We start from the raw sequence: 22,167 nt of genomic DNA on the forward strand, positions 1-22,167 counted from the left end.
TTAAGATTCTGCATAAAATGTTTGAAAATAATCAAGGATGATTTACTGTTGTAGGCTACTTGAACAATTATCACAATTAAAACATTTTTTTTTTTAAATATGTTAAATTTAAATTTAGTTCAGAAGAGATGTTACCTGTACACAGCAAAGGAGAGAAAGGCAGTTGAAATGGTTTCCTTGCAGTGCCATGAGTGTTAGTGCCAACACACTCCAGAGTGGATGTGTGTGTGAGTGACTGATGTAGAGTGATGGAGCTCCTCAAGCCTGTGCTGTTCAATCGCTCTTCACTGATGAACGTGTTTGTAGAGTTAGTGACAGGACGTCCAGACAGACGCCACTCCAGTTCAGGAGAGGGATTCCCATCAACCTCACAGAAACACACAGTTACATCCTCACTGATACAGCTGGAGGACGGAGAGAATTTAGGGGCATCTGAACAAGAGAAAGAGAGAATGATGTGATATACAAGTATAGTGTCTTATGGAGGAGAACAGAACTGATGCCAGAAAATCCCTACACTGAACATGTAATGTGAAGCTGTCCTGTGCTGTTTTGTTCTTGTCCTGTAGCTGGTAGGTTATAGTGCAGGTGAAAGTGACTCTGTGGTGACGGTGAGTCGCAGTGAAGTTCAGATCAGAGATGAGCTCCTGTTGTCTGATCTCACTGAAGGGGATTCTGGGAGTGGAGCTCCATGTGAGAGTTGGTGGAGGAGAGGAGCAGAGAGACTCAGCAGAGCAGCGCAGACTCACAGAGCTCTCCTCCAACACCTCCTGTTCCTCAATCAGCTCCACTGTGGGTTTGGGCGGAGACTCTGAAAGACACAGATACAAGATTAAGTAAAGTGACAAACACATTTAAAATATTAATTTAACACATTCATTTATCAATAAAAGGCTCAAATCACTCACCAATGACATTTATAGTGGAGGAGTTAGCTACATAGCTGTATTTCAGACCTCTTACCACAATCCTGAAGTAATATTCACCATCGTGATCTGAACTAACATCATAAAATATAGTGGTGCAGTTCTTCTCATGTAGTGTTCCCGTTATTTCCCCTTTAAAATGACTGTTGGGATCACTAGAGTTAAACACTTGGTTGTATATTCTGACTCCATCTTTGCGCCAAATTCCTGTAGCTGCACTCTCAGTGAGGTCTTTGTCATATTCTTCCATAATCTCAAATGTGCACTTTATGATCACACACGATCCACTGAGAGCTTCAATCCTCTCTGGCAGACTGATGCTGAAATCTCTACAGCAAACACCTTTACACACACAACAAACTTTAATTCATTAAATCATTCATTTAATGAAATTATATATATATATATATATATATATATATATATATATATATATATATATATATATATATATATATATATATATATATATATATATATATATATATATATATATATATATATATATACATACATTTAGTCTATAAAAAATATCCAAACCTTTCAACAGAAAAATAAGTAGAATTATTTTCTCTGCTGTCCACATTTTCATCCTTTTTTCAATGATGAACATCCACATGTAGGTGAAAAGCAAGTTGTGACAGACACAAATGACAAATTTTTAAACATATGTTAATAAAATTTGCCACTGGTTAAACTGAGCCACACCCTGTAGATCTCATCGAAACACACTTTTTTAAAATGTATTGATTATTTAGAAAGGTCCTTTATCTCTCCCTAAACAGTGTTTCTTTGAGTTTGTGATTTGTGGCTCTGACACAGTTAAACACCTCGCATATTTACAAGGAAAATGATGTAGGAGTTTATGTAAAAATCTATGTGCCAAAGATGGGACGGAAAAATGAAGGAGTAAATAGTTTCTCATATTTTCAGCACCATCAACGGCTGATGGAAAACATTGTCTTTTTAGTTATTGTTTTTTTTTATTAATCTCAAAAATGTAAATGTGCAATGCTGTTCAAAAACTTTTGATCAGTAAGAGTTTAATGCTTTTAGAAGTCCCTTATGCTCACTGCATTTGGTTAAAAAAACAACAACAAAAAAACAGTAATATTGTGAAATTAATCAAATATAACTGTTGTCTATTTGAATATATTTTATAATGTAATTTATTTCAGCATTATTACTCCAGTCTTCAGTGTCACAATCATACTAATATGATGATTTGCTGCTGTAACATGTCTGCTGCTGTACCCTTAAGAACAGCAGATGGCAGCCTTATTGCCATAGACTCTGTTATTCTTGGACTTCATTTCCCAGTATCCTCTGCTCATTATTAGTTAACCTATATCACCTGTGTCTTGTTTTCTTGGTTTATTACCCTGTCTATTTAAAGGGTTAGTTCACCCAAAAATGAAAATTATTTTCATTTTCGCATAAATCATTATTTCATCACATAAATCATTAATCATCACTCACTATCATGTCGTGGGACACCCGTAAGACCTTCGTTCATCTTCAGAACTAGTGATGGCGAAGTGAAGTTTTCTGAACCAGTGAAGCTTTCAGCACAGTTGTATCAGAAAAAGGTTCATTACTCGAAGCTTTTCAAGTCAGAGCTCAACGAGGACCTCTGCTGGTGAAAGTGAGGGAAAGCGCTGTGTCGCAAAATGTTTTGCAACCGAAGCATTATCTAAAAGCAAAAAGTGAATTAATGGATTGATTAATAAATTAATCAATTAATCAATATATTATATGACATATGACACTATGTTCCATTGCATACTCCTAGTAACTTAAGTAGTCAATTTTTAATTTGTCCTTTTAAGTAGTCAATTTGTCATAAGTGAACGTAAACAGTTAATAAAAGATAACACATTTGAAATGGTATATTAGATCCATGCAGCTCTTGAAGTTCCCTTTCGAGAGAGGTTCCTCGTATTACGTATGGGAAAAACTCCTTTTCTCGAGAATGTGAAGCAAAACTTTTAATAAAGGTATCTATGTAAAGCGCAGTGAGCTGCACGGCCATAGCCCAGCGCGAGGAGCGCTCTGATTGGCCGGGCTGCGGCAACTGCAGGAACCTATGGTGAGGCGGCTGAGAGGAACGAACCAATGGGGGGCGTTCCAGAAGCCCGCCGAAAAAGGTGCTTATATTTGCATACAGGAGGCTATATAAGACCCTAATTCGCCATAGGTGTCAGATTTTATCTCCTTCAGCGATACCTTCGCTGGTCTCCGGAAGAAGCACCGCCGTTGAAAAGGCACCAGCGGAACCTGCAGCTGAGGACGACGGACTCCCTCTCCGCCTTCTCTGCCGTTCCAGCTACGCCATCCGGCGTTATATATCCTTTAAACTGTGTCTATGTTGAGTGTTATATGTGTTTGTGTGTGTGTTGCCGCTGCAACGCCACTTCTAGAGCTTACAGGCTTGTTCTACTCGAGGACTCTCTCGTTCCGCCGCGTCGTTAAGCGCCGCGGAAAGACGGAGCTCTTCTCACTCTCCCTCTGCTCTCGTCCCGTCGCGCTGAATAGCGCCGCGGAAAGAGAGAATGTGAGAGGACATGAGCACACTCAAGCCGAAGCTCTCTTCACTCTGCCGCGGCTCTTCTTCCGCCGCTGCCACAGAGTTGTTCCCACTCTTCTCTCATTCCGTCGCGCTACAGCCGCGGACAGAGAATACTAGAGTGAATAGGCGAACTCGAGCCGAAGCTCTCGTCACTATACCGTCGCGCTGAGGAGGCGCCGCGGACAGACGGAGTTTTTCCTCAGTCTTCCTCTTCTCTAGTTCAGTCGCGATATCGCCGCGGACAGAGAATACTAGAGTGAATAAACAAACTCGAGCCGAAGCTCTCGCCGTGCTAGAAGCGCCGCGGACAGAGTTTTTCCTCACACTTCCAATTCTCTCGTCCTGTCGCTCTATCGCCGCGGACAGAGAATACTAGTGTGAATAAACAAACTCGAGCCGAAGCTCTCGCCGTGCTAGAAGCGCCGCGGACAGAGTTTTACCTCACGCTTCCAATTCTCTCGTCCTGTCGCTCTATCGCCGCGGACAGAGAATACTAGATTGAATAAACAAACTCGAGCCGAAGCTCTCTCCGTGCTAGAAGCGCCGCGGACAGAGTTTTACCTCACGCTTCCAATTCTCTCGTCCTGTCGCTCTATCGCCGCGGACAGAGAATACTAGAGTGAATTAACTAACTCGAGCCGAAGCTCTCGCCGTGCTAGAAGCGCCGCGGACAGAGTTTTACCTCACGCTTCCAATTCTCTCGTCCTGGCGCTCTATCGCCGCGGACAGAGAATACTAGAGTGAATTAACTAACTCGAGCCGAAGCTCTCGCCGTGCTAGAAGCGCCGCGGACAGAGTTTTACCTCACGCTTCCAATTCTCTCGTCCTGTCGCTCTATCGCCGCGGACAGAGAATACTAGAGTGAATTAACTAACTCGAGCCGAAGCTCTCGCCGTGCTAGAAGCGCCGCGGACAGAGTTTTTCCTCACGCTTCCAATTCTCTCGTCCTGTCGCTCTATCGCCGCGGACAGAGAATACTAGAGTGAATAAACAAACTCGAGCCGAAGCTCTCGCCGTGCTAGAAGCGCCGCGGACAGAGTTTTACCTCACGCTTCCAATTCTCTCGTCCTGTCGCTCTATCGCCGCGGACAGAGAATACTAGAGTGAATAAACAAACTCGAGCCGAAGCTCTCGCCGTGCTCATTCTACCGCCGCCGTGCTGAAGCGCTGCGGACAGAGAATACTAGAGTAAGTTAGACGAGCGAGCTCGGGCTGTTGGGTATGTCAAGAACAATGTCGCTGCAGCGCGCGCTTACTGCCAAGGAAGTTGTAATGGCTGCCTTGTCATGATAGCGCGCGCCCCTTCCACAGCGCGTTGCTGACTAGAGCGCGGCTTACGTCATAGCACGCGCTCACTGTCAGAGCATAAGGGCGTCGGAAAATGGCTGCCAAGCTAAGCCCTTTTTTCACTCTATCACTTCCAGTCCCCTTTATTCAGGCGGCTGGAAAGGTTTTTACACTGTAGACAAAGTGTCCACTACACAGTGTGCACCCCTACATAAGCACTGTTAATTCAGCCTCACAAAATCACAAATAAATCCCGCCGCGGCCGGATTACACCATATAAAGTCAACTAGCCTTATTGCAGTCAACTAGCCTGTGGTCAAACACGCTTGTCTGCATGCGCGCTTTCAGTCTAGACTAGAGCATAACGGCATTGTGGAATGGCTCACATACCACCCGCACTTCCTTACATTCTCCCAGTTCCCTTAAGTTAAGTGACTGGAGATGAAATATTGCAGTCAACTAGCCTGTGTTAAACACGCTCGTCTGCACACTAATGCTGTGTGCGTTTACCCCTGTGGATTTGCTCACTGGTTTGCACCGTGGGTATTCTACGTAGGTTGTGTGCCACTGCACATTGTTTACACTACACACAAAAGAGCTTTCTATGTAGGAAATGTGCCCACTTTACAGTCTGCACTCCTGCACCCAAGCACTTTTCACAAAGTTCACTCTCGCACACACAATATAAATGTGAGGCGTGCGCCCACTGCAAAGCCTGCACCGCCAAAACTAACACTATCCCCACAGTGTTACAAGCAGTGTTACAGCACAAACAACCCGGCTAACAGGCCCCTATTACTAAGCGGCCAGCCCCCGAATCTAATTCAACCCCTGGCTTTACGAGCCCAGGCCTGGCAGGCCATTCCTGGTATATAATATTGGGTGTTGAACATATAAAACGAGGTTCTCGCTACAGTTTTGCTCGCAGACCCCGCGATTCAAGCCGTGGTCGAGCCCTCTGTAAGAAGCAGTGTCAGTCACGTGCTTCTCGCTGAGGCATTGAGACTGTTAAAGGAGAGAGCGGCGAAAACAGTACACCCGACGCTAGCGAGTCAGGTTTTTACTGTCGCTAATTCCTCATGCCGAAAATGGGTGGCGGTCTCAGGCCCATTTTCCAGGCATCTGAACAAAGCACTTATGACACGCTCGTTTCAAGGTGCTGACGGTGAAACAAATCCTCGCGCACATTCGCCCCGGGGATTGGGTTTTCTCAATAGATCTGAAAAACGCATACTTCACGTTACGATAACCCCCCACCCCCACTACAGGCCATTCTTGAGATTCGCCTTCGAGGGGCAGGCTTATCAGTAAAGTCATTGTCATAGACTCAAGACTTACGGCATAAGAACCACCACGTCTTGATAATGTACATAAAATCGCTAGGGCAGCCGAGATCAGACTCTGTTCACTGCATGGCTAAGCATCTCCTTTTATGGGCAGAGCACAATCTGAGCTCCCTAAGGGCGGCTTACGTGCCAGGTATTCTGAATCAGGGTCCGGACATGTTATCCAGAGGACCCATGTCCCCAGGGGGATGGTCCCTTTACCCGCAAACAATTCAGCTCGCACAGCACACGCTGCCCAATATTTTTTCTGCAAACGCAGGGATGCCCTGGCCCATGTTGGCCCAGACTCCCTCTATATGTTCCCTCCGATCGCGATCCAGCTGCAGCCTGTGCTTTTTAATAGCCCCACTTTGGAAGAAACGCACATGGTTCTCCATACTGTTTCAGCTGTCAGACACAGCCCCATGCCTATTCTGCCAATGAAAGGGAAGGTCTGGCATCCCAATCCCGAGCTGTGGGGCCTCCACGTATGGCCCATCAACGGTATCCGGGAACCTCTCTGACAAGTTATGAACACTATTTCGGAAGCTAGAGCCCCTGCTATCTGGCAGCTCTGCTTTGAAGTGGTCAGTGGTTTTCTAACCAATGTGCTACGCGAAACATCGACGCACACTCATGCGAACTGGCGGAACCGCTCGCTTTCTCCAAGAGCTAATGGATGCGGGTCGTCCCCCCTCCATACTCGGGGTGTGTGTCTCCGCCATAGCAGCTAGCCACGCTCCTATCGCGGCACATTCACTAGGGAAAAGTGATCTTATTGTGTGTTTTCTTAAAGGGGCCAGGAGATTCAGCCCGCCGTGCCCCTACCTCGGTCCCTATTTGGGACCTCGCCATGGTTTTGGAGGCCGTGAAGGGTTCCCCCTCCTAACCACTTCAGAACACGAGCTTGAAGCACATATCACTCAAAACCGTTTTTCTGCTGGCTGTGGCCTCGGTTAACCGAGTGGGTGGCTTACCTGCACTCTCCGTGAGCCCTTCCTGTCTTGAGTTTGGGTCCAGCAACTTCAAGGTTGTGCTCAAACCGAGGCATGGTTTTATGCTGAAAGTGCTATCAACCCCTTCAGTATGCAGGTCTTTGCACTGCTTAACCCGCGTCTCAGAGAGAATAAGACGCAAACCTATTCTGCCCAGTCAGAGCATTGAGATTGTATCTAGAGCGCTCCGCCCCCTTCAGGCAGTCGGATCAGCTCTTCATTGCTTCGGTGGCCGCACTAAAGTTTGTGCTGTCATGAAACAGTCTCTCACACTGGATAGTGGATGCAGTCCCACTAGCATATAGGTCCAGGACCTAACCTGTCCTACAGGCATTTAAGCCCACTCCTCTAGAGGCATGGCCTCATCTTGGGCTTGGTCGTGTGACATTTCTTTGGAAGATATCTGTGCGGCGGCAGGCTGGGCCTCTCCGTCCACTTTTATCAGATTCTACAAGTTGGAGGTTCCAGCTCTACAAGCAGGGCTTCTCTCCATCTAGGCTCTATCTTGACCCTGGCAAACAGATTGCCTTACATTTTGGCCTGTACACATTAGTCCTTAAGCACTATTCATTCATCATAAGATCCGACTATGTCCGATCAGCTGTTCAAACGAACCGACTCTTCCGGTTCTTCATTCCCCTTATAAGCCGCCTCTGTCGGTGTCTCGGGGGTTTATAACATGTGCTTTGGGTATACTGGGTCAGTCAGCACACACTGCGCTTTACATTGTGTTCCCATACGTAATACGAGGAACCTCTCTCGAAAGGGAACGTACTCGGTTACTTTCGTAACCTCGGTTCCCTGAGAGAGAGGAACGAGTATTACGTTCCGTGCCGTGTTTATGCTTCTCAGGTATCGCTTCAGTCGATCTTAAAACCTGACACCTATGGCGAATTAGGGTCTTATATAGCCTCCTGTATGCAAATATAAGCACCTTTTTCGGCGGGCTTCTGGAACGCCCCCCATTGGTTCGTTCCTCTCAGCCGCCTCACCATAGGTTCCTGCAGTTGCCGCAGCCCGGCCAATCAGAGCGCTCCTCGCGCTGGGCTATGGCCGTGCAGCTCACTGCGCTTTACATAGATACCTTTATTAAAAGTTTTGCTTCACATTCTCGAGAAAAGGAGTTTTTCCCATACGTAATACTCGTTCCTCTCTCTCAGGGAACCGAGGTTACGAAAGTAACCGAGTACGTTTTTAACATTAACCAAACAACAAAAGACAGAATACACTCGCTCATCTTGACTGAACTTTTTTAATTATATTTGTAATGTATATTTTATTTATAAAGTGCAGTCAGTCATTTTACATTTGTTTACAGTTTCTTAACCTGAGTACTAGACCTAACTGAAAATTGGTTTTAATTTGTCAACTTGTATTTTTGTTCAGTTGTATTTGTGCTATTGTTAGTAGTGTTTACTTGTCTTTAAGACTGCTTGAAATTAATATTAGTTAGTCAGGCAAATTGTTTCAACAGTGAAATTTTTGTTAAAATCAAAGGCAAAAGTTCCTTGTGTTGGTGTTCTTTAGATTATTGATGTTTGTTCATGATATTCAACTGCAATAAAATGTTTTTGCAAAAAGACGTAAGTGGAAAAAGAATGAATGTGAATTATATGTCTTTTTTAACCTCCTTGGAATCAAATACTATTATATTTATATACTATAGTGTAAATAAAGAATCAGACAACATCTTTATTTATATCATTTTATATTTTATTTTGTATGATTTCAAATCAGGCACAGAATAGTGTTCCAATTAAAAGTCAATTTAGCCAATTAAATCACTTTGCAGTCTTGAGTGGACTTAACAAGTGGACTGAATTGTTTCACGACAACATCATTCCTTAAATAAATTATTTATTATATATTTTTAAAATAATTTTCTCACACATACCATCCTACCACGTAACATCCAGTTGGCTAATTAAAAGCCAAGACGAAAATGTAGAACTTGATTTTTTTTTGTCCATTGATAATTGATTGGATCGTTGGATTTCTGAAATTTCGTAGTATGTGAGTGACAGTTTTTTAGGGACTATTGTCCTGCTTTTGTGCCGATGCACGTCATGAGGGAAGAGATACCGTTGCAATGGCAAGTTAATGTTTATATTTTAAGATTATGTGGGCACAAAAATAATTGAATGATATGCACAAATAAATCATGTATAATAAACACCTAAATATTCCATAAATAAAAAGCAGCAAAAAATAATTTCATCAAACCAGTAAAAGTTTTTCAAAAAGTCTTTGGCTAGCTGTTTGGACAGTCCTGGTTTTCTCTACCAAGCTTGACAAGGCCCTGATAAGAGCGAAGAGGCCCACACGTTTCGGTACTGTAAACAGCCCAAATTTTTGCAGTGTTTTTTAAGAGATGCCTTAAGAAACATTAGCTGTGTCTCATTTCGTTAAATTTCGAAGGCTGCGTCCTCCGGAGGACACGTCCTGTGTAGGATGCGATCAAGATGTTTGGTCTGGAAACTCACCATAGACAGGGCTCAATCCGAGGGGCGGGATAAACGGTTGTCTTTCAAACTCCCTCTGCACGCGATTAGGGATGGGCGATACCAATCATTTTCTTTTCGATCCGATACCAAGTACTTTCAAGACCAGTATCGTCGATATCGATACCGATACCAATACTTCTATTAAATATTTTTATTTGAGTGATTTTATAATGCATTTTGAAAGCCATTATTATTAATATTAAATAAAAAGCAATAGACATTACTCCTTTTTTGTTACATTTATTTAAAATAACTGAACATTATTAATCAAATAAACATTTAACAAAAATATAATGTCACAAACAATTTTCAATGATGGTCAAATAATGTTTCTACATCCACAATAAAGGTTTTTTTGATGGAATAAGAGCATGATGGAAAATTTTCCACTTGAACTGGTTTCTGATCAGCTCTCTTGTTTTTGAAAAAAGAAAACAAAAATTCTGTGAAAAGGAATTTCCACTGAAATCCAAACCAGGGATATGTGAGAGGCGTAACACTTCAAATTATTTAAATGTCAAATTAACTGACCTTAAGTTTGAATCATACATTTTAGTTGGAATCTACATTTCTTCATGTACTGATACACAGAAATATTGTGTAATCCATGAAACTGACACAGATTTGTAACTGCTTTATATGTTTTTGTTAAGGAACAAGAGCATGTTGACATTTTTCCCCTTTAGCCGGTTTCTTCTTTGACTGATCAGCTCCCCTGCTTTAGAAAAAATTCTCTCAGAAGGGACAGATGATGCAGTGATCCCAAGATATTTTTTTGCTAGTTTGCTGAGAGATGGGAAGGTTTGCTCATGATTTCTCCACCAAACGGGTCTTGGTTTCGGGGGATCACCTTTTCCTCAGCATAGCGACGCATTTCAATTATAGAACCACTGCTTCCTGATTGTTGTTGTGCCGACAGAACTTGAGAGTCAAAATCCTCCCATATGCCTCCAGCTGTAGCTGATGCAGTACGTGGGGTCAATGGAGGAGTCACTGATGAGGCACAACTTGCTGTAGGTCCTGAGACAGACCCAGGGAAAGATGTTGAGGTAGCTTCTGGTGGTGCAGCAGCTAAGTCTGATGTGGCCAAGTGGACATCCTGCATTTCAGACAGTAGTCGCTTTTTTACAACTTCAACATGATCTTTGTCACGAAATGCAAGGTGCTTAAACCTAATGTCAAGGAAGGTGCTGGCACCGAGACTGTGTATTGTTTCAACTCCACGGAATCTGCGCTGACATTGCGGTGCCAGTTCTGTGGCAAAAGAGCTACCTTGACGCTCACTGACAGCAGTTGCTTTAAGAAGCAGTGTAACTAGGGGAATGATCTTTGAGACAGAAATGTGTTTTTCTGCTGACACTTCACGTGTTGCCTCTTCAAAAGGTTTCAAGGCCTCAATGGTCAGGTGGACAACTGACTGCTCTTCATTTGTAAAGCACAGGTCACTCTTCTTCAGTAGACAGAGGGCTGTGGTAACTGGATCCATTTGTTCATGTAGCCTCTCTAACATGTAGAAAGCTGAATTCCACCTGGTTTCAACTGAAATAATCAGTTTATGTTCTGCCACCTTCAGTTGCTTTTGTAACTGTTTAAGCTTTTCTGTGGCTTTTGTGCTGTGGTGGAAAAAGGATACAATGTTTCTGCATTTTTCCAGGAGGTGCGAGATCTCAGGAGATGCTTTTATGGCATCATTGACCACCAAGTTTAGCGTGTGGGCGAAACATGGGTAGTGCTTCCACCCAGCCTTATGCACTGCAGAAACCATATTAGCACCATTGTCTGTGACAACTGCAAGTACCTTCTGAGTTATGCCCCATTCTTCAGCTATTCTTTTCAGCTCTTCACTGATATTGTCAGATGTGTGCTGTGCACTGAAATGGCAGGTTTCTAACACAAATTCCTGCATTTGCCAGTTGTCAATAAAATGACAGGTCACAGTTAAATATGCTTCTGTGGACCTTGAAGTCCACATGTCCGTTGTGAGAATCACATGGTCAGCTTGTTGTAATGTTGCCATTACTTTGGCTTTGCAGTCACAATACATTTTGTTTATTGTACCCTCCATCAACGTTTTCCGACTTGGCATTTGGTAACGTGAATCAAGCGTCTTGACAACTGCAATAAATCCTCTGTCTTCTACAATTGAGATTGGCTGCAGGTCCCTCACAATCATCTCTCCTATGCTTTTTGTAATTTCTGATGCTCTCTGGGAGTCATCTAAAATATAATACATAAAGCTATGTTACAGGCTTTTAAGTAAACATTTCTTAGGCTTACTTGACACTTAAACTATAATTTATTTAACAAAAAAAAAATTATGAAAGTACCCTAATATAAAAAGATTTAAAATACTGTTTAAATTAAAATGTCCAGTATAATCAGTATATTCCTCATGAAATACTGCATGTAATCTTCATATTTTAAACGATCTGTATTTTATAGGCCTAAAGGATTATATAAATAAACGTGACTAAACTATTTTATTAAAATAATTAAATTGATGTTATCATCACACGGTACCTGGATAATGCCTGCCTCTCTGAAAGGATTCTGCTAAAGAACTCTGCCTCGAGCCAGAAGATGGGGGTCGTGTCTGTGTTACCTCCTCTGCTCGCCTCAGCTGTACTTCTTCGTGCTCTATGGGGTGTTTAACTTTTAGATGCTTTATCATGTTTGTGGTATTGCCACAATGGCAAATTTTTTGGTGACAAATGTCACATGAAGCTTCATCGTTGTTAACTGGAGTGAAATAACTCCAGATTATGCTTCTTTTTCTTTCAGTCATGACCGCAGCAATGCATTCGATTCTGCGCTGAGTGTGTTTTGAAGTGAGAGATTGCGGGCGGCGCTCACCGCTCTGCCACTGACATGAACACATGCATGCACAGACACCGCGAAAGAAGAAATAGTTCCCATTGACGGGAACTCCCATTTCATATTTAAGTAAATGTATACGGCCTACTACTATTTTAAACAGATACTAATATCACTTGTTTAAAAAAAATCCCAGGTAGGATCGATATTTCAATTTGAGAATCGATCCTTTCGATGCAATGCTAGTATCGAAAATATCGATACTCCAGGATCGATCCGCCCATCCCTACACGCGATAGGATAGCGCTATACCAACCGGAGCAACGACGGTGAAGGGGAGCTCGGTTCGGCTAAACTCCGAACACATCTTCCCTTTTTAAGAATGACTTCAGTGCCGCTCTTTGTTCTTTTCTCAGAGGAAAGCTTAACTCCAAGTCTTCCGGAGGCGCGGGCAGAGCTGATTCGAAAGACCGCTGCCGTTTGCCAGTTTCTGTGTTTACTAGAAGACTGTGTTACTAGAAGCACGCAAGCAACTCGGCCGTCGTCATTATGGCCCCGCCCGCCGACTCTATAGCCTACACGATGTGATTGGGCCGTCCAGAATCTGAGGAATACAGCTCAGATAGGAATTGAGAGTTGCTAGACCACACTTGCCTGCAAATTAAATTTGCTGCCGCTAGGGTGCGTCTAGATTTCTAGGCTACAGTATACGGAGTGTCCTCAATCAGAATTAAACGAGATGTCCTTTGTAGGACACACAGGCAGGAAGTATCACGTTGCTATGCCAACAAGTTCAGCCTCTTTGCGCTCTCACTGCAGTTTATGAATGAAAATTATTTATAACTTGAAAATGACTATGAAATGATCTTGTCTTGACAGCAATGTACTGTTCTAAACGTTTAAAAGGCACTAAACAGTTGCAATACTGTTTACCAAAACCATCTGTTTGAGGTAAGAGAGCTTAAAAAAAATAAAAAAAGCTTGAACTACTTATTTTAAACACCGCACCTACGCTTGCATGTATATCTGGCAGGGTGCCGTTTTTTCATATAATATAAAAAAAATGACGGTTATTAACGGAGACGCAAATAATATCTCCAGCCGTGAAGGATACACCGGCAGAACAAAAGCCAAATAAATGATCAACCTTATTGGGCGAAATCAAATGAAAGTGAATGGTGCAGCTGCGTCATTCTCGCGCATGCGTAGAGTTCACGTCAATAACTTGGTGGCTAAAGTCGTCATTTTGATTTGTGCACACAATAACTTTTCGTCGCATAGTAAAATTATTGTAAGCCACTGTAGTGAGATGGACTTTGTAACGACGTCTTTAGTGCCTTTTATGGGTCTTGTGAGTGGGTCAGTGGAAATATACTGAATGCCAATGGAGGCCTTTCTGAAGCCTTTCTCAGCCATCAGCTTTCAACAAAAATATCTTAGTTTGTGTTCCGAAGATGAACGAAGGTCTTACAGGTGTCATTAATGAAAATTAATGAAAATCACATTAGTGAGTAATTAATGAAAATTTTCTTTTTGGGGTGAACTAACCCTTTAAATGCCATTTGCCTTGTGTTCTGGACTAAGTCTTGTATGTCTGTTGGCTTTGGTTAACATTCTCTGTTGGCATTTCGAGCAGTTCTTGTTTTTCATAAGTTTGATTCCTACCTGAGCCTTGGATTCACTGTTCCTGTCTGCCCTCCTTGGAGTGGACTGATTTTATGTGCTAGACCCTCTGTCTGGTATGGACTATATGACCTCGAATGATACTTGTAAATAACCTGCATTTGGATTCTCACTCCTTCTGCTGTATGCTTTCAATATAACGAAAAATAATTTTTCCCAAGGTAACCGCACTATCGAAGAACATAGATTTTCTTGGACATTGCTAATTTTTGGATTTACCAGACTGTTCTCTCAATGACTTTCTGTATGTGTTCTTCGATAGTGCGGTTACCTTGGCGCATAGGCTACGGACTATAGTTAAACTGCTGGATTCATGATGATGAAGTCTTCTGTAATTATTTGGTGTGAAGGCATACAGCAGAAGGAGTGAGAATCTAAACGCATGTTCATTTACAAGCATCATTCAAGGTCATAGTCCATACCAGGCAGAGGGTAAAGCACAAACTCCCAGGAGGGCAGAACGGTAATGGGTAATCCAAGGCTCAGGTAGGAATCAAACTTAAGAAAAACAAGAACTGCTCGAAATGCCAACAGAGAATGTAAACCAAAACCAACAGACATACAAGACTTTATCCAGAACACAAATGGCATTTAAAGCTGCAGTCTGTAGGTTTTCTCTGTCGCCATCTGTTCGAAAACTGCAATTGCAATTTTTCGCGGAATTATCCAAGGGGGTAATCTAGCGCTCGGAAAGCGTTCCACCCCTAGGGGCTGCCATTGCTAACCAAGCCATCACCTGCTGTTAGCATCCCATTGACTCCCATTCATTTTTGAGTCACTTTGACAGTGAATAACTTTACATCTGAGACGTTTAAAGACTCCATTTGTCCATTGTTTATTTCTAAAGAAACACGACAATGTATAAAAGGCTCCGTTACCTTGTATCTTACACTATCGCCCCGCAGAAGCTGTTTTTGTAAAAATAGGCTAACGATTGCGTCATAACCAACGCGACTCTGTCGCACAGTTGAGAAATTACCGTATAGACCTGAGGAGACGCTCGCAGGCAATCTTTTACTGTCGGGGGGACGTGGAGACATAAAGTCCGATAAAGTCAAGGGGGAAGAATGGGGAGAAGCCCATAGTGAGCCAAAAGCAACGGGAAAAAATATTTAAACGTGATTCAGCTTTCACGTTCCACAACTACTAGAAGACCTACAGCGGTCAGACAGGAGGCTCACGTCACATCTACGTCGTCAAGCTCAGTCTGAGCCTGCGCAGTTCGCTCAGCCATCAGGAAGTGAGTGCCCCTAGGTTGACTTCATTATTTCGCCGTTGACGTCAATGGGATCGCTCGGTCAGCACAGCGCGGAGGAATCCAATATTTTGAGGAGACTCATGTGCGGCTGTCATTCACCGCACCGGTGTGGATACTGTCATTCAGAATCACAGACTCAGTTTGAAAGTATGATCGACATAATGCCATCTGAACATGAAAGTAGCTAACAACTATTTTTTTTTTTTTTGACCAACTAAGGGGGGGAAGAAGCATTCCAATAAGCCACGATGATTAAATCTGACGATTGTTTATCACGTCAAACCATACAAATTACACTTTTTTAAAATGTTAATGTTAACATCAGCAATGCATGACTACATGTCCATTAGTTTCCATATCTGTGCAACGTGAGTATAGAGGTGAACTGCTTCCTCTCAGCACAAAATAATTGATGTTTACCATGATGCACATAGCAAAACGAGAGGGGCACAACAAAGAAAACTCCATAACGGAATTATGCAAAAGTGTGCTATGGTTACATCGCCTAAAATCAACCATTGAAATGTCTTGCCTGTCCAGCAGGAAAAAAGCTGAAAAACATCTTCAAATCGCAGTGTTCACACCACCTTTAAAAGCCCTTTTTATCCTTTTTTCGCATCGGCCCGGTTGAAGTCTCTTCTTTCTGTAGGCTCTCCGAAGTCTGAAGACTTTTGCATTTTACAACGGATGAATCGGAAACAGAGAAATATAGCCTGCTAACCGGGACTCCTTCTTTATGTGTTCAGATGTGACGCAATGACGCAAATATATGCTTGAAATTCCTGCGGAAATCCACCAGTACCACTGGAATTAAAAACATTATTACAAGCTTACTGTTGTAAATTGAGCTATATGGTAAGCAGATAGTTTTGAACACTGCCTGGTTATGCACTTGCTCAAATTTATTTTCAATAATTTTAAACCCCAAAAAGTTACAGACAGCAGCTTTGAATAGACAGGGTACTAAACCAAGAAAACAAGACAGGTGAAATAGGTTAACTAATAATGAGCAGAGGATACTGGGAAATGAAGTCCAAGAGTAACAGAGTCTACTATGGCAATAAGGCTGCCATCTGCTGGTACTTAAGGGTACAGCAGCAGACATGTTACTGCTGCTCAAGAAACATTTATGGTTATTATTAATTTTAAAACAGTTGTGTAAAAAATTTTTAGGATTCTTGAATGATGAATAGAAAGTTCAAAAGAACGACATTTATCTGAAATAGAAAGCTTTTGCAACAGTGTACTACCGTTCAATAGTGTTATTGAGTCAGTAAGGGTTTTACTTTTTTACTTTACTTTTTTTTTAAAGATTTTAAAGAAATTATTATTATTTTTTCTGCAAGGATGCATTAAATTGATCAAGTGACAGTAAAGACATTTATAAAATATGTATTCGCTACAAAAGATTCTATTTAAAACAAAATGCTGTTCTTTTAAACTTTCTATTCATCAAAGAATCCTGGGGGGAAAAAACGTTTTACACAACTGTTTTCAACTTTAATAATAATAATAATAATAATAATAATAATAATAATAATAATAATAATAATAAATGTTTCTTGAGCAGCAAATCATCATATCAGAATGATTTCTGAAGGATCATGTGACACTGAAGAATGGAGTAATAATGATGAAAATTCAGCTTTGAGTCACAGAAATAAAATACATTTTAAAATATATTTAAATAGAAAAGTTATTTTTTTAGTTAAAATTTCACAATATATTTTTTTATAAAAATGATTGCAGCCTTGGTGAGCATAAGAGACTTCTTCTAAAAACATAAAAAATCATAATGAGTCAAAACTTTTTAATGGCAGTGTAGATCTAAATTTCCTTTCTAAATATCTAAATAATAATAGAACCTAAATATCTATAATATCTCAAACGTTCTATTACAGGTTTTCCTGTGAGTCATTTTTTTTATATACAGAGATAAGTCTATTCGTTTTAATCTAATGGTTGTAAAACTGTAACAAGACCATACACACCTGATAGAGGGAATGAAAAAGAAGAAACAACTAAATAAATACTTCTGATGTTCCTGGGAGCAGAAATTGTCTGAATGGTTTGTTTAGATTCAAAGTTTACAGATGTAACATCTGCTTCTGATTAGAGAGAGTGAAGCTGTACTATGGGACCAGACAGAATTTGTAGCATTTATCTACTGATCTATATTTTGACTTCCCTTTTTAATCACACCAAATTCACACCAGTAGGCTAGCCTACTTCCTCCGACATTATGAACATTCATTCTGCAAAATTTTATGTGCAGTGTGTTGCTGTAAAAACAACAATCTGTTATTCACATGAAGCTGTCATGTGACTTCAGAAAACTTTAAATGTAAAGCACAAGTTTTATAGATGTAAGCTTTGAGCAGGAGGAGGGTGGGAAAAAGTCACGTGATATCGTAGTAAATAATTTAAAATTATATAAATCAATGTATGATAAATTTTAAATAATTTAAAATTCGACTACAAGGTTAGGCTATATGAGAAGCTTGTTTTAGAGCAGTAGGCTAGCATACAGTATCTGTGTGGACCTTTCTTTTGCCATTTATGCTGCCCTCTGATGGTCAAAAGATGAAGCAACAGTTTCGTTCATTAGTAGGCTATATCAAAGTTACCCGAGTGACTTTTTCATCTTTAATGTAATATTCTATTTCTAAGGAAAAATAAATAAATCAGAATCCCCACTCAAAAAAGAAGAGTATATATATATAAAATATCTTAAACTGTGTTCCGATGATGAATGGAGGTCTTATGGGTGTGGAACGACATTAGGGTGAGTCATTAATGACATCAGTTTCATTTTTGGGTGAACTAACCCCTAAGAGTTGCTCCTAGTGACAAAATTATTAGAAAAGTAGATGCTTCCTCCTCTCAAAATGAAAGTAAAAATTGTAGTAAAGAAGAAAGTAATTCAGAAAGCATCTGAACCCTTAAAGGTGCACTATGCAACTTTCCATCCACTGGAGGGCGCCTATTCAAAACAAATGCATCATCTCAGGACATGTGGTCTTCACCTTACAGCCGGTGGAAAATAGGACTCGGGTATGCGGTTATTAACGTTACTGTAGTGTGTAGCAGAGCAGGACTGAGTGTTGTGGAGCTGAGCACAGCTGCTGGAGAGATTTTTAAACAAATACCCGCCTCGCAAACACCGGGACTTTTATTATGACGGGACGGGACACAGTTGCCGGGTGCCTGCACTGATCCACTCTTCCGGTTATGATTATGAGGAAATGAGGTTCTGTTTATCATATTAGATACATTTAAAGGTGCACTATGCAACTTTCCGTCCACTGGAGGGCGCCTATTCAAAACAAATGCGTAGTTTGATGACGCAAAGTGTGAGCGCAGAATCTTGGGAGACGTGGTCTTCTCATCACAGCCGGTGGAAAATAGGACTCGGCAGAAATCATGTTCATGCATGCGGTTATTAACGTTACTGTAGTGTAAAGCAGAGCAGGACCTAGTGTTGTGGAGCTGGGCACAGCCGCTGGAGCGATTGTTAAACAAATACCCGCCTCGCGAATACCGGGACTTTTATTATGACGGGATGGGACACAGTCGCCGGGCACCTGCACTGATCCGCTCTTCCGGTTATGATTTTGAGGTAATGCACCTCTGTTTATCATATTACATTTAAGTGTGTTGAAAATGATGTTATGACGTTACTCTGTGCGTTCACTTGTTCATAATGCTAAGAGTAAAGCTCTCCTGCCAAATAAAACCCGAAACCGAGGGTAATGCAGATATGACGCAACTGACAGGCGACTTCCTCAGACGCTATGCTGAAACGTCCGAGTCCTTAGTTAAAATAGCAATTTTCTCACAATTTACAAATAGTTGGAAACATTTGGGAAATTGTAGGTACTCAACTGAACAAAATATATAACACCGGCCGAGTGGTTTTTGGATATTTTACTGAAAAAATACTACATAGTGCTAGCCTGATAAGCCAGACCCACATCAAGATGTTTGGTCTGGAAACTCACCATTGCAGCTCAATCCGAGGGGCGGGATAAATGGTTGTCTTTCAAACTCCCTCTGCATGCGATAGGATACGGTACACAACCAACCAGAGCAACGAAGGTGAAGCAGAGCTTGTTGATAGATTAAACATTCGCTGTATCCGGCTAAACTCCGAACACATCTTCCGTTTTTAAGAATGACTTCAGTGCCGTTCTTTGTTCTTTTCTCAGAGAAAAGCTTAACTCCAAGTCTTCCAGAGTCGCGGTCAAAGTTGATTCGAAAGACCGCCGCCGTTCGCCAGTTTCTGTGTTTACTAGAAGCACGCAAACGCAACTCGGCTATCGTCATTATGGCCCTGCCCACCGACTCTATACACGATGAGATAAGTCTGGCAAGAGTTAGGGGAATGCAGCTCAGAAGGGTATTGAGAGTTGCTAGATGACACTCGCGGGCAGATTAGATTTGCTACCGCTAGGGTGCGTCTAGATTTCTAGGCTAACATAGTGCACCTTTAAAAGAGTTCTTAATGTCGAAAAGTGACTTAAGACTTAAGAGGTTTAAAGAGTTTCTTAAGGGGGTCGCACACCGGACGTGGAGCTTGGCGGCGCGCCACGTCTTTAAAATTCAAACACATTGTTTTCAATGAGTGTACGCACACCGGTGGCGGCATTCGGCGCCTGTCCGCGGCGACTCAGGAAGTTGTTCTAAATCCTGCCACGCCACAGAGCGCCATTTCAAGGCTTTATATTAAAAGTATATTATCGTTAAGGTATACTGATTTCACCCTTTGCTACAAGCCACATTTGTTTTCCATTCTGAGTTCAAAAGCTTGAATAAAGTCTAAACATATTTTGGGGAAATGTATAATAAAAACGTAGCCTTTTAAAATGTGCGCGTCCGGTGTGCGATACCTGAGACGCTGCGCGGCGCGCCGCCAAGCTCCGCGTCCGGTGTGCGACCCCCTTTAAACAGCGGATAAAATGGACGAAACTTGAAGAGTGAGAAGAAATGTGTTGCACTCAATATGTTTGTTATTATCTTATTAGAGACATGCTCACATCTACACAGTGCAGAAATGTCATAGTAGCCTATAGTCCAGGCAAAGTAGCGTTTTTAATCGGACAATTGTAAAATATTTTTGATGCAGCTTAGATCATTTATATAAAATGAACAACATACTAAAAGTTCTAAGAAAAGCTGCCTTAAGTCATTGTCTGATGTGGCAGCGAGGCAACGAGTCAGCAGCCTAGGTTTTTGGACGCAGCCTATATGTCTCTTGATGTGGGTCTGGCTTGTCATTGTCAGGCTACTCCCCTACTTAGTATCATAAAGACATGCCTGCCACATGGATGCGATACATTTGAAATATCCTGCTCATTTTTATGACTTAAAATAGTCTAGAAAATCCCCCCCAAAAAATATTTGAATGCTGAAAACATGATTCATTTATTATTAATTCGGTGTATATAGAGTTCTATGCTTGGATGAATATTTTGTCCATGCATACGAGCGTAACGAGCCACAGCTGGAACTATGGTGTGTTGGCTTTATACTTTTTTTCTGTCCAAGTTTTTTTTTTGACCGAGCTCCCATTCATGACAAACTTCAGTCTTAGGATGGCTGATGTTTCATCGTATGCATCTGATATTTGTCCACCTGTCTGGTAACTACAGTTCAATATATAGGACTTCACAGCTGAGATGTCCGGTTAATCATCTCCCACAGAGCCTTTTGTCTCCGCCACTTCACCAGAATAATGGATAACAGCATAGTCAGTGGTCAGTGAGGAGATACCCCTGATTTCGTCTGACTCTGGTTTGATGTTTCTGAAGTCAATGGTGGCGTAATGGAGGGATTCTTGACGATTCAGTGTGGCAGCTTCAGCAGGTGACAGCATGGCATTATTGGCATAAACAGACTCGCTCTTATCCTCCTGTTGAATAGCCTAGAGGATGAATAAAGAATAATATTTGTCGTGAGTTGCTGTGATGTATTCTGCCTTTAAAATGTATTTCAGTGTAATGGATAAGTTCTATCAACCACTTTTATGATGCTTCTATAGTGCTTCTTGATACTTTGAAGTTCAACCGCCCTTGCTCACATTATATGTGAAAGAGAGCGATACAGAAGAAAGAAAATAAGGCGTTGAAACCACATAATTGTGAGTAATCTGGCAAAATTTTATTTTTTTAATGAACTATTCATTTAAAATGATGGAATATTTACCAGCACTGTTGGAAAATGTACCATATGTGCTAAAGTGGCATACTGTAATGAATAGTGTGTTTTATTGGTACTACTTACCCTATCATTCATAATGATTCCAGTAGTATCATCTTGTTTTGTCTGTGAGGATCGGCTTTTTTCTCTTCTGCAAAACATTTTTCCATGATTGAAAAAGCTAGTTACAACCTGGATTCAAATTTATGACTTACATTGTACAAACGTTCAGGTCACTATCCCAAAATAAACCCCAGCTTAGGGATGCGCGGTATACCGGTACTGGAAAAATACCGGTTTATATTTTATTTCAAACGGTAGGCCTACGATATCATGATTTTGCACATTTTGGGATATGCTGCTTTTCCGAAGTTCACCACTAGATGGCAGCGCGCTACCCAAGCTGACCCGAAACAACCAGCAAATATGACAACAACATAGACGAACAAAATGGATAAAGCAGTTGAATCTCAATCAAGATGCCCAAAACGAATTAATAAAGAGAAGAGTAGAAGTGAAATTTGTAATTACTTTGCTTATAAAACTGATGAAGAACCATCAAACTTAGCCAAGAAGCATATGTCACTATCCTGACTTCTGAAGAGATC

The 22,167-nt window shown here is 41.5% G+C and overlaps 2 protein-coding genes across 2 annotated transcripts in view; both read right to left on the minus strand.

Moving 5' to 3' along the window:
* On the minus strand, window positions 1–21,239 carry LOC137049106 (sialic acid-binding Ig-like lectin 6). Its single transcript, XM_067427491.1, has 6 exons — window positions 21,134–21,239; window positions 1,467–1,519; window positions 909–1,268; window positions 518–811; window positions 136–432; window positions 1–8 (listed from the first exon to the last, which is right to left on the minus strand). The coding sequence occupies exons 2-6, from the start codon at window positions 1,516–1,518 to the stop codon at window positions 1–3; spliced, it is 1,011 nt and encodes a 336-aa protein (XP_067283592.1). The 5' UTR covers window position 1,519; window positions 21,134–21,239.
* Window positions 21,017–22,167, minus strand: part of LOC137048974 (sialic acid-binding Ig-like lectin 12) — a 13,511-nt gene continuing 12,360 nt past the window's right edge. Inside the window, exons 6-7 of the mRNA XM_067427351.1 lie at window positions 21,644–21,710; window positions 21,017–21,284 (exon numbers count right to left, since the gene is read on the minus strand). Coding sequence (XP_067283452.1) covers window positions 21,048–21,284; window positions 21,644–21,710 — 304 coding nt within the window. The 3' untranslated portion in view covers window positions 21,017–21,047. The remainder of the gene's footprint in view (window positions 21,285–21,643; window positions 21,711–22,167) is intronic.

This window comes from Pseudorasbora parva, chromosome 20 (genome assembly GCF_024679245.1).
Source record: "Pseudorasbora parva isolate DD20220531a chromosome 20, ASM2467924v1, whole genome shotgun sequence".
NCBI lineage: Eukaryota > Metazoa > Chordata > Actinopteri > Cypriniformes > Gobionidae > Pseudorasbora > Pseudorasbora parva.